Raw genomic sequence first — 13,020 nt, forward strand, 5'->3', positions numbered from 1 at the left:
CTGTGGTGCAGTATGACATCTACAGAAATTGTGGGTCCACTCTCATTCGGGACATAATGAATGCAGAATGGCACCTTGACATGCTTGAAAATTATGTTCACAGTATCACATCCACATGAGACAACTACAACTACAACCAAAAAGTCTTGATGAATTGGAGGAACAAATTCACCAAGTTCTTAGAAGTCTGTAGCAAACATCCACATCCGTTTACGGGAACTGATAGATAATGGTGGTGATTATGTAGCAATGCGTACTTTAGCAATGCGTAACAAATGTTTTCAGTCCCATGATAATTGCTGAAGTATTAAAAAAGTTGTAGATAATTTTTTGTCGGGTGTTAATTCTTACCTACCCCGTATACGTTTTGGAAAACTTTTACAATTTTTTCCCTAAAAAATTATATGTAACATGTGAAAGAAATTTTTAAACTGGTTACCATGCCAAAAGTAACAAGCACAAAATGTTTCATGAAAATTGGAGACAGTGGGTATCAAGCTTGGATGAACTTACTTGGAATGATCCTTTTTTCATCAGTCCAAAAATTTCTTTTATTTATGTGGCCATTCACAGAATGCCCTTTTTTGTTTTATTAGAAAACCTACAACTTGGAATTATTTAAGACCAAAATCAAATTCCCAGCAGGTTGAAGAAATGCGTTATAAGAGTTTTTCAACACACTTTTATTTTTTTCCAGAAATTGGCTTGTTACATACGGTACCATTTTTTGTCTTTTCTTTTCTTAACTTTACTGCTCAGATGACTGCATTTCTGTTAACTATACAACTACCTTAATTTCGGAAGAAAAAAAAAAATTCAAATCAAAACCTTCAAACACCAGTTCAACGACTACGTCTGTATGAAAGTATATAGTCACAGTATGGAAGTACGTAGTCATGGTCATTCTCGCAGCAGTAAATTATCAGAACATCGAAAATTCAATATAAAAAGAAATTTTAGTCAGAGGAAAAAAAATTGCAAAACGTCATGTCATAAATAAAAGCAAATATACACCTGCGACAGCAGGTGAAGGCGATTTGACATGGAATGATCCAATTCTAAAAACCGTAGAAGAGAGACATAAGTACTCTGATTGTCAAACACAGTCTTAGGGTTGTTATTGGGCATAAATATTTTTACCATACAAAGCTTTTTACTTGGTTAAAATTATATGCTACCAGATTTTAGAGTGGGATGTGAAAATCAGAGATGTACTGCTCAGAATAACTTTTTTTATCCACGGCAACAATTGCCAATAGGAGCATAGCTACTCTAAACATGTAAGTAGATGCTACATGCAGAAAAAATAAGACAGTTGTGGTGTGAAAACTCACCAGCAATAATAACTCTCACTGCAGATGCCATTCGCTGTTGTTCTCCAGTGTCTCCCAGAAGACCACCAAGCCAGTCCACAAAAAGTTGAAGAGCCAGAAGACATTCATCTGATGCAGTTGACAGGCCTAACCCACTCACAATTACCAGAAACCTAGAAGTAGGATATTTCTCTTTAATCATTAAGTTACAATTACATTGCCCCTTTCGATGTTACAATACTGTCAATCTTTACAGGTTAAGATACAAATACTGGTTTAAATATGCACAGCAAATTTTATTATCATCCTCAAAGTAAATTAAACACATTGCATACTTTCCATACAAAAATTACATATGTGAAATGGGAAAGCATTGAAGAATTAATTTTCAACTAAACAATTTACACAGTTTAAATGTCTCCAACTCATCCTACCATCCCATCAAATTACAGCAAAAACTTTTGCAACAGTAGAATTCCACTCAGTTCTCTGTCAAGCAACATGTTTTTCAGAAAACGTAGAAGGTTACTTCACAAAAATATATATTTGAAAGCAACCTTTACTCTTTTCCTTAATCTTTTTTATAACAGTTATTTCTTACCTTGCACAACAATAATGACTAATATGCTTCTCATTTCATCACTTATCCACATTTCCTCCAGCAAGAAAAATGTTACCAGTATTGGAAGAGAGGGGTAGAACCAAAGTATTTCACAAACTGTTCTTAAATTATGCAATTTTTCATTATTGCTTTTGGCACTGTTTACCACAAAACATAACTAAATAAATATTTGTCTTAAATGACAAGAAGAATGTTGATACTGGTTATTTCACAAATACGGAACAAAAACTCATTTTAATTATGCAATTTTGTATTTAGCACTTAAATCAACTCTCTCACACAAGCAGTTTCATATTTTCAACTACTTTTGCAATCAGAATAATTGCCAATTTTGAGGAAATAGAAATTAGTAAGCTAACATACTTTGCAGACATTTACACTCTGATGTCATATGTAATAATAATTTGCGGTAACTCAACGCTCAGAAGAAAAGTCTTCTCTGCTCAATAGAAAGTGGTTAGAATAATGTGTGAGGCTCATAGTCGTACATCTTGTATGCGTCTGTTTAAAAGGTTAGGAAGTCTCACAACACATTTACTCAGTAATGAAATTTGTTCTCAATAACTTGGACCGGTTTAAAAACAACAGTCACATTCATTATTATAATACCAGAAGAAAGATGGACTTACACTATCCTCTACTTAACTTATCTTTGGCAAAGAGAGGGGTAAAATATGCTCCTGAAAATTTTTTTGATAACTTACCACTTGAAATAAAATGCCTGGCAGACAGCAGTAATAGTTTCAAAACTAGATTGAAATCCTATCTCCTTGACAACTCCTTCTATACCATAGATGAATTCCTAAACAGGAGTAAATAGATCTGTAGGTAATACACACGCATTTTGTGCCACTTAAGGGAATGGGATAGGTATTAAAAAGTTTAAGCTAATAATAATAATAATAATAATAATAATCCTGAAACCCTTGATTCATGTGCGCATTTCTTATGCACTCGACACATTCCACATCGCAACTGTTGCCGTGAGAGTGATCAACGGAACACTTAACTAACTACCTACCTACCTTGCTCTCAGATTACTTTTCTCCATCAGTAATATGCTGTTACAATATAGCATTTTGTATACAATCAGCCAGGGCAAAATCAAGCCAGCAAAATAATACAACTATACATACATTTATTAATTTCATATGGATTAACAATTCAGTTGTATTAGTGCATCTGTGCATCTTTTATCAGCATCTGTTTACACAAGACCCCAAGTCAACAGTGATTCATAGACACTGTGCCATTCTGCAAAGAGGCAAAAGAAATAATTTCTGTTTTGTATCTACAGTTTTACATTATTTATTTACATTAATAGGTTAGTTTACTATGTATTTACCCACCCCCTCCCCCAAGATACCATAGGCAACCATCACTATTACCTTCAAATACTAAAATGACTTAGAATAACGGTGAGGAAAAAAGACAGCATTGAGGCAACTAAAGGAATGGCTCCTCCTCTGTGACAATTCTTCTAGTTGTACCACCTTTGATGCAAGACAGTATTAGGCTAAAAACAAAACTGCAGCAGCTTTCTGCATCCACCTAACTCACTGGATCTAAAAGTGTAGCTGATTGTGGAAATACAAAAATCACCATATACTTTGAATAATGTGTTAGAAAAATAACCAAACCCCCTCCCCCCCCCCCCCCCCAAAAAAAATCATGGTTGATGGTACATCAGCTGTTTCAAAATGGAGGCCGTTAGAAGTGCTTAGCTGATGACTTATCACATGACTCAGTCACTACCCTTTTCCACAACCAGGAAAGAAATTCTACCCTACCTTTGGGTCCCCCCTCACACACTGCTGGAATAGGAAATCAAGTTGTGAGCATTAACTCAAATACAAGACAAAAAGAAGAAAGGGAAGGAGAGAAGGAGGGAGAACAAAAGGGAAGGGGACAGTCAGAGGGAGGGAGAAAGGAGAGCGCGAGGGGAGCGGGCACAGCAAGGAGTTAGATCATAGCGAAGAGAGCAGTGATGCAGGGGAGCAAGCCCCAGCTTTTTCTCATGTGACACACTTATATTAGTGTTTTACGCTTCTGCAAAAGCGAAAGTGACACATTGATAATGATCACAAAAACATTTTGTATAATCACAGCTAAAACTGTCACACTAATTGAATTAGAGAGTGGGAAAAGGGCTTCATTCCAAAATCCTTATTTTTCACGAGACAATATATTATTTGCTGGAAAAATGGTTTACCACATGAGAAGCTGGCAATTTCACTTTTGTAAAAGTCGTCCTCATTCATTCACTAAAATGTTAAAGAAATTCTTTGGCATAAAGTACTCCAGTGCATTACTTCCAGTTACATTGGAATATGTTTCTTTTCTACTAAAGCTGTGGAAAAAAAAAACCATTTGGACACAGGTTATACTAAAATGCTACATAACTATTCCAATATTCTTTTATATCTAAAAACAAAGATGATGTGACTTACCAAACAAAAGCGCTGGCAGGTCGATAGACACACACAAACAAACACAAAATTCAAGCTTTCGCAACCAACGGTTCCTTCCTCAGGAAAGAAGGAAGGAGAGGGAAAGACGAAAGGATGTGGGTTTTAAGGGAGAGGGTAAGGAGTCATTCCAATCCCGGGAGTGGAAAGACTTACCTTAGGGGGAAAAAAGGACAGGTATACACTTGCACACACACACACACATATCCATCCGCGCGCGCGTGTGTGTGTGTGTGTGTGTGTGTGTGTGTGTGTGTGTGTGTGTGTGTGTGTGTGTGTGAGTGTGTGAGAGCGCGCGCGAGTGTATACCTGTCCTTTTTTTCCCCTAAGGTAAGTCTTTCTGCCCCCGGGATTGGTATGACTCCTTACCCTCTCCCTTAAAACCCACATCCTTTCGTCTTTCCCTCTCCTTCCTTCTTTCCTGAGGAAGCAACCGTTGGTTGCGAAAGCTTGAATTTTGTGTGTATGTTTGTGTGTCTATCGACCTGCCAGCGCTTTTGTTTGTTAAGTCACATCATCTTTGTTTTTAGATGTATTTTTCGCATGTGGAATATTTCCCTCTATTATATCCAATATTCTTCTATATACATTAGAGGAAATAAGCTCAATACATTTTCATTAAAGATTTTCATACTCACTCATATCCTTGCAGTAATCATAAATTTTCTTAATCTAATACGACACTGGCAGTAGATCATATTCATCACTCCTGGTAACACTACTTACAGCTTTCTGATATGCACTGGATGATCTCACTTAAATCTGTTTTCCTGCTTTCCTGAATAGTGACTTTTCTGCTTGTGTGTAAACTTAACTGCTGTCAATGAAGTGTGACAACTTGCTGCATGCTTTTTCTTACATATGAGAGTGTTTACTGTTCAAGGGTTTTTGATAGTTTTACAAAATACCCTGGTCATCTCTACATGAAATATATTACATCTCCAGTTTTGACTTCTGCAAGTTCCACAGTCAGTTCACATTTTCTGGTATTGTGAATGATTGTTTTGCTATGGTCTGGCAAATAAATGTGATCATATCACCCCAAAACTTGTTTTACACAAAAAATCCTATCACAGGGCATAAAGCTCTGGCATCTTACAGGATAGTACGTACATATAAGTAGGTCTGAATCTCCCCATTTGTGTTAAATGTCTAACAGCTTGTTTTGATTTGAACTACAATAATAAAGGACTACCATAGTACAATTTCACTATATTCTAACAATAAATTGATTTTATTAAGTACCAGCTACTACAAAAACCACATTAATTTCAGTAACTTTTTTAAAGACATACTGCCCCATCTCCATTTTACCTCCTCATGCAGCAGTGGAATTCGGATCTAGTAGCTGCTTAGATGAAAGGCTTGTTAAATAAAAACAACAATACAGCACAAATTATAACTATAACAGATTTTTTCTTCCCAGTAGTCCAAGGTTTTCCACAAGGAAGACACCTAGCAAACTTCATAATCTGGCTTGTTTCCCCAGGCTTTTCTCGATGTAAGTGACAATTCTTTTATAGTTGTACGGTGTAGGACTTTCATGCACTTCTTTTTCACCTCACAGCACTCCAGAACACTGAAGCATGTTGGGCATCCAACATTGAATAAAAAAAATTCCTTTCATGAGTTGTGGGGGGTGTACATGAATCCGATAATGCACCTAATGTAGCCTCTTCACTCATTTCAAAATACGAGAAATAACAAGCAAAGCAGAAAACATAAAGAATAAGTAACAGTTATGAAAACTGTTTGCTAAGGTTGAGAATTCCGTAAATGGAGTAGCACCGGCCCAACCCCTACTTATCTTACGCATCCATGACTCTACCCAACCCCAACCCCAGTACACATTTCAGCACAATAGAAGAAATTTATCTGACTGACTGACAGACAAAGACAATAAATATTTAATATTTGCTTAATAAACAACATATGAAGCCTTTTTAACTACAAAACGCATACATTTCACAATGTTAAAAGGGACAAATTGAGAGGTAATGTCATACCAATTTAATTAAGTCACCATTTATGTTAAACAGAGTCTTGCATTAATTCTCAGTCTTTCTGGAGACAACATTAATATTTAAATAAGAAATAAATCTTATCATTAATATTCTCCCTTTATATAACATAAATTTTTATTTGTGCAACATCCAGACCTGCTCCACAATATTTTCGCAGTGAACAAATCCACCACAATCATAAAATACTTTTATTGACAAAAGTCTTACACAACAGAAGTTGGTATACTTTATCATGGTTTCAGGGTCTTAAAAGGGAATGGTCCAATAAGACACATCGAAACCTACCATGAATTTTTTTACTCAGGAAGAAGACACCGGAGGATATGCACTGCCAAATTTTTAACTGACAAGAGACATTGCAAACATTTAAAAAAATAGCTGAAAATTGCCAAATTTATTGCGCATCAGGCAGCAGTAGAAATATACACAACCCTACTGGCCCTATAGCGACTTCGCAAGTGCAACAAGGCACGCGCACACACACGCATGCACGCACGCACGCACGCAAGCACCCATACACACACAGGGCCATGGTCAGCGGTACATTTGTAAAACGTAAACATGACACAACCCAATTGTAATTTGTAAAGGACGTTTCAGGCTATCATTCATTGACAGTTTCTCTGACACTACAGTACACAGTTACTATTCTCTCGAATTAGCCACTCAAGTAACATCCATCACAAATTATCAGTTGCTTTTTCCAGTATTGGTAAGTATTGACAATACAGATAAAGCTGAATTAATATTTATTGTGGTTTCATAAGGCATACCAGCTAATAGTATCTTTTTTTTCTTCCAGTTTCACAGTAATGTGGAATCCACACAACATTCAATTTAGCAATGATGATATAATAAGAACTTAGTTTCCAGCCGAAATCACCTATTTCTCCTGAGGACATACTTATGTGTCATTTGTTAGTCGATTTCCTTGATATTCATTCAAATGATATCGACATTTCGTTTGAAATGGGATACATTACAAGAGATAGGAAATAACTGTGATGATTCCACGAATTGTGGTTCGGATGACATCAGTTGTGCCTGTAACAGTTCTGAAGAATAATACCTTCCCAGCCTTTTTTTTTTTAAAAAAAAGTCCCACGTACAGTACTGCAACAGTTTTCAGCGACAAAGAAAAGATAGTGAAATACTGGTTAAATGAAGGAGGAAAAAATCACTTGAAGTTACACAAAGTGCAAAGGCATTTTTGTTTCGTAAAATTGGAGCGTGAACTGTACAAATGGCAGAATGAATTACATGAAATAAGAAACATGCGCCAAACATAAATCCGAAACCATCTGAATGAAAAACTGTTCAAAAGATTTAGAACTGCTCGTGAGAACTATACACCGTTACCAATGGAGATCTACGAGAATCAGCCTTCCAAATTGCATCAGACATGAACATTGCTAATTTCCAGGCATCGTCGACTTGGCTATGCAGGTTCAAGAAATTGTAAAGACTAGGAAGTCGTAAAATTACCAAAACGTGTACAGCAGCTGCAAGTGAGCACACAATGCTACAGATAAATTCATAGCTGACATAAAGACAAAACTTTCTGTTATCCCCACAACTGCTGTTTCTAACGCTGATCAGTCAAGTTTCGTGGAAGAACTGCATGCACACTGCACTTCATTATTTCAAGGTGAAAAAAAAATGGAGTCGGCTTTCCAGTCAACGAATGCAGTGACACAGTCATATACGATAATGCCAGTGATAGGTGTGAATATGAGTGATTTACTGTTTCTGCAGCCGTATATCTTTCTTCAAGAACCTGAACGCAAATTAGGACCAAAAATAAACAATGGACTGCTTATTTGAAAAAATCTTGTAATCTACTTATCAAAATCTCGAAAAATGGAAAAGAATAATTTTCACCATTCATTTGAAACATATTCCTACCAGCTGCAGATACTAATTCATTGCTTTTGTTGGATTCATGGTCAGGACATAATGATGTCTGTTTTTGTGGAGGACGACGAAAAATCTGAAGATGTAATGTGGATGCTGCCTGGGACTACTAGTGTGATTCAACCTCTCGATAAAGAATTTTTTTTGACAGTGGAAATCATTTTTCAGGAAATTATCAGACAACATAATTTCTGATACCTCTCTCTAATTTCAGGTTTATCAGAGGAACAGTATTCTTAAGCTCCACTCATTTGTGGGTAACCAGTTTTCTTCACCAAGCTTTATGAATTTGATCAAGTATGCCTTGTACACAGCGCAATATGCAGAACAATGGTCGGAACCATTTGTGTCTAAATAAAACTAGTGTGTAGGAAGCAGCCTACTCACGCCGTATAAAATTCACAGCAGTCTTTCCATTGTGTGCCAGCTTAGACTGCTGTAACTAGCTCTGACATCATAAATGTTGCGCAATACTTGAAAAAATCAAGTAAATAACCTGAAACGTTTCTAGCATGTCAGGAGCAATACTAAACCAATAGGTGTTGAATATCAGTTCAATAGCTTTAACCATTTTCGAGATTTGGACGTTTTTCTGTAAAAATCATTGGCGCAACAGAAAAGAGCTAGAAACTTAAAAATTTATATTTAGATTCCTGTTGCATAACAATTTAGTAGAAACAGTATTCTGGATCTCATAAATTAAAATTTTAGTTGAAATTCATGATTTTCTGGTTTTTGTCTTAAAAATTAAGGAAGCAAGATTGAGCGATATCGTATCTCCAAAGGGCAAGTTCAGAGTTCGTCTACTGCGTGTAGAGTAATTAAATTACTTCTCTCGCCCAAAATATTGGACTTAGCCAAGTCAGACTTTTATTATGATTACTTACCTGTGTGCTGATTGCACATTTAAATTGAGAGCTTCATCAGCCTTCAGCAAAGGAAGAAATGATTTATTTGATAACTTAAAGTGGTGCATTACTAGCCCAGCGGCTAGTCGGGAGAGCCGATTTAATCAGGCGTTCTCTTAGCCGTCCGCACCACGGCTTTATATATAAGAATGCTGCGCGAGAAAGAAAGGCCCCAGTTCCCTCCAGACACTGATTAACGCACCATCTGTGCCGGGAGTCGCATCGCGTCGGTATCATTGCTATAAACAGCCTTGGATGCCATAATAAGTTTCTCGGGATACGCGTAACCATGAAATCATTTTCGAGTGAAGTGTTAATTCTGGGATGACTTTAATGATCTATCTTCAGTTTGCGTATGTCGTATTTTCACATGCCGCTGCGGGACAGACATTCTACCATTATTTAGCGTGACGTTTGATGAACATAATCATCAAATTATGGCGAGCATTCACTTAAACATTTAATTTGAACAGTTATAGTTGCATCAGTGCATTGGACTCTGAACTGCTCTGGTAGTTGGATTGTGTGGATTCTTTTTGGTCTGTGACTTTCAGAATATAGTGAACCTTTAAGAGTGAATCGTTTTTGATTATGAATCCCAGACAATCTCTTAATTCCTCAGAGTTATAAGCTGTAGCTATAAGTGTGTTTCTCAGTTGAAGTGGACACTAGGAATTCTAATTACAGGTGTCACGTTTTGCTAATCACTTTCTGGTTGCCAATATTGTAGTTAGAGAGCCAGTGTTGAGAACAGCAAACAACAGCATTAAATAAATCATAGGAACATTTCAATAACAAACATTTCCACACACCACCCCACATATGGTGCATCGTTGGGAAAGACATTCCACATTCAATCATATAAATTTCCACCCGCCGCCCCACAAGTGGTTACTGCAAAGTGCCTGACTGCATCAATTCTTCCTCTGTCCGGTGTGCCTGGTGCCAGAAAAATGTTTGTTTTTGTCTTTCATTAGACATTTCGCATTTCTCTGATGACTACAGAGAATAACAACGAAAACTTTCACTAATAGTCAAATGTACGACATTCAAACATTATTATAAGGAATGGCCTACAGGAATTATAATAAAATGTAGTACTGCAAAACACACTTCATTTCAAAAAATTACAAGTCCTCAATGATACAAGTCTTCTGTGACATCAAACACTGCCATGTTTTTTTTTTTTTTTTTTTTTTTTTTCCTCTGCTAGCCACTTTTCTCAGAATTGCATGTGCAAGAACTGGACTGTCAATATGAAGTTATTCAAAAAACATTTTAAGCCCGGATTTCACTGGAGCAAACAAGCTAACAAGCACGAGCAAAAGAGAATTCTGTCTGGTGTACTCAGTAGGCTTTTTGCATGTCTCTCAACTGGACACCACTGCAGCTATTTACGTGTCCCTAACCTTCCCCAGTTACCTAATCAGAAAATTGAGACCTACAGTTTAACGTGGAATTCGAACCACATATCTTTTGTTGCCACTCCAACATTGTGAGAAGTGAATGCTCGGCTAAAAAATTCATAGCGAAAAAGTTGTGGTCGAAACAGGATTTGATCCCACTTTGCCACTCCACCATTTTTGTTTCAGAGAAATAAAAAAGAAGAATATAACCATTAGACCTTACAAGCATAGCGGAAACTCTAGTTGTGTCACCTATTGAGATGATACTCGATGTCGGTATTTAATGTTCTGTTTATAAATTTCCTCTCAATGGTAATGAGAAGCCAAGGAAAAATGGCAACCAGAATACAAGGAAAATTTTAGACCAGTGCTATGGAGAGATGGAGATGCAAATTATATGTAAGTGTACGATCTCCACACGTCATGCTTCCATACAAATCGACACACTTAAATTCTTCCTTCCCTGCGCTATATTGCACATTCTGTCACGAACAGTGCACTCGCCATGAAAAACACAATTTCGCATTCTGGCTCTTAACAGGATAGAGTTGTATACTGTATTCCGAGTATTAGCTCCAAAAACTAAAAACTAATAATACAGTGTTCATAAGCAATGTTCGCTACCTCGTGTTCTCATCCATTCCTTCTAGAATAAATGATTCTAACCATATATAAGTGAATGGTAGTGAATTTTCTGGAAGTGTTCATTCGCATGTGTTCACTTCCATTCATTCCATTGTATACCAGCTTTTAGGTTCTTAAAATTGGTGTCTGTGAAAGCCGAATAATTCCGCTACGCGGCACTGCACGAGTGACTCGCCAAGTGGCGCGCTAGGCAGGCAAGACTGTACAAACCATTGTTATAAGCTATTCTTCGCATGGCAATAATGTGTAAATTCAACATTTTCTTCAAAATACTTGCAGTGCTTCTTAGCAGCTAAAATTTTGGCTGTGAATTTCTTTTGTTGTCATCTTCCTGCGTAAAAAAATTTCAAGGTAGGTTTTGATATGTCTTATTAGAGCATTCCCTTGGTGGATCTATCACCAGGTGCATCTGAAATCAGACTGAAAACAACAGTTGTCACCTGCTCCTTTAATGAATTGTTGTTGTTATGATCTTCAGTTCAGAGACTGGTCTCATGCAGCTCTCCAGGCAGCCCTACCCCGTGCAAGCTGATTCATCTCCATGTACCTACTGCAACCAACATCCTTCTGAATCTGCTTAGGATATTCATCTCTTGGTGTAACTCTACGATTTGTACCCTCCATGTTGCCCTCTAATACTAAATTGGTGATTCCTTGATGCCTCAGAACATGTCCTATCAACTGATCCCTTCATCTAGTCAAGTTGTGCCACAAATTCCTCTTCTCTCCAATTCTATTCACAACCTCCTCATTAATTATGTGATCTAACCATTTAATTTTAACCATTCTTCTGTAGCACCAAATTTCGAAAGCCTCTATTCTCTTCTTGTCTAAAATATTTATTGTCCATGTTTCACTTCCATACATGGCTACACTCCATACAAATACTTTCGAAAAGACTTCCTGACACTTAAATCTACACTCAATGTTAACAAATTTCTCTTCTTCAGTAACGCTTTCCTTGCCATTGCCAGTCTACACTTTATATCCTCTCTACTTCAACCATCATTAGTTATTTTGCTCCCCAAATAGCAAAACTCTTCTCAAAGTTTAAATGTCTCATTTCCTAATCTAATTTCCTCAGCATCACCCGGCTTAATTCGACTACATTCCATTATCCTCGTTTTGCTTTTGTTGATGTTCATCTTATATCCTTCTTTCAAGACACTGTTCATTCCGTTCAACTACTCTTCCAGGTCCTTTGTTGTCTCTGACAGAATTACAATGTCATCAGCAAAGCTCAGTTTTACCTTTTCTCCATGGATTTTAATTCCTACTCTGAATTTTTCTTTTGTTTCCTTTACTGCTTGCACAATATACAGATTGATTAACATTGGGGATAGGCTACAACCATGTCTCACTCCCTTCCCAACCATTGGTTCCCAATCATGCCCCTCCACTCTGATAACTGTCATCTGGTTCTGTACAAATTGTAAATAGCCTTTTGTTCCCTGTATTAGACTCCTACCACCTTCAGAATTAGAAAAAGAATATCCCAGTCAATACTCTCAAAAGATTTCTCTAAATCTACAAATGCTCAAAAGTAGAAACAAAGGTTTGCCTTTCCTGAATCTATCTTCTAAGGTAAGTCCTAGGGTCAGTATTGCCTCCTCACATGTTCCAACATTTCTACGGAATCGAAACTGGTCTTCTCCAAGATCGGCTTCTACCATTTTTTCCATTCATCTGTAAAGAATTCATGTCAGTATTTTGCAGCTGT

General features: G+C 37.0%; 1 protein-coding gene across 2 annotated transcripts in view; it reads right to left on the minus strand.

The window, feature by feature from the left end:
- LOC126354047 (DNA polymerase delta subunit 2) overlaps positions 1–13,020 on the minus strand; it is a 123,725-nt gene that overhangs the window by 40,625 nt on the left and 70,080 nt on the right. For both annotated transcript variants that reach the window (XM_050003393.1, XM_050003392.1), the window contains exon 4: positions 1,335–1,486. In XM_050003393.1, coding sequence (XP_049859350.1) covers positions 1,335–1,486 — 152 coding nt within the window. The remainder of the gene's footprint in view (positions 1–1,334; positions 1,487–13,020) is intronic.

Source organism: Schistocerca gregaria, chromosome 3, assembly GCF_023897955.1.
Source record: "Schistocerca gregaria isolate iqSchGreg1 chromosome 3, iqSchGreg1.2, whole genome shotgun sequence".
NCBI lineage: Eukaryota > Metazoa > Arthropoda > Insecta > Orthoptera > Acrididae > Schistocerca > Schistocerca gregaria.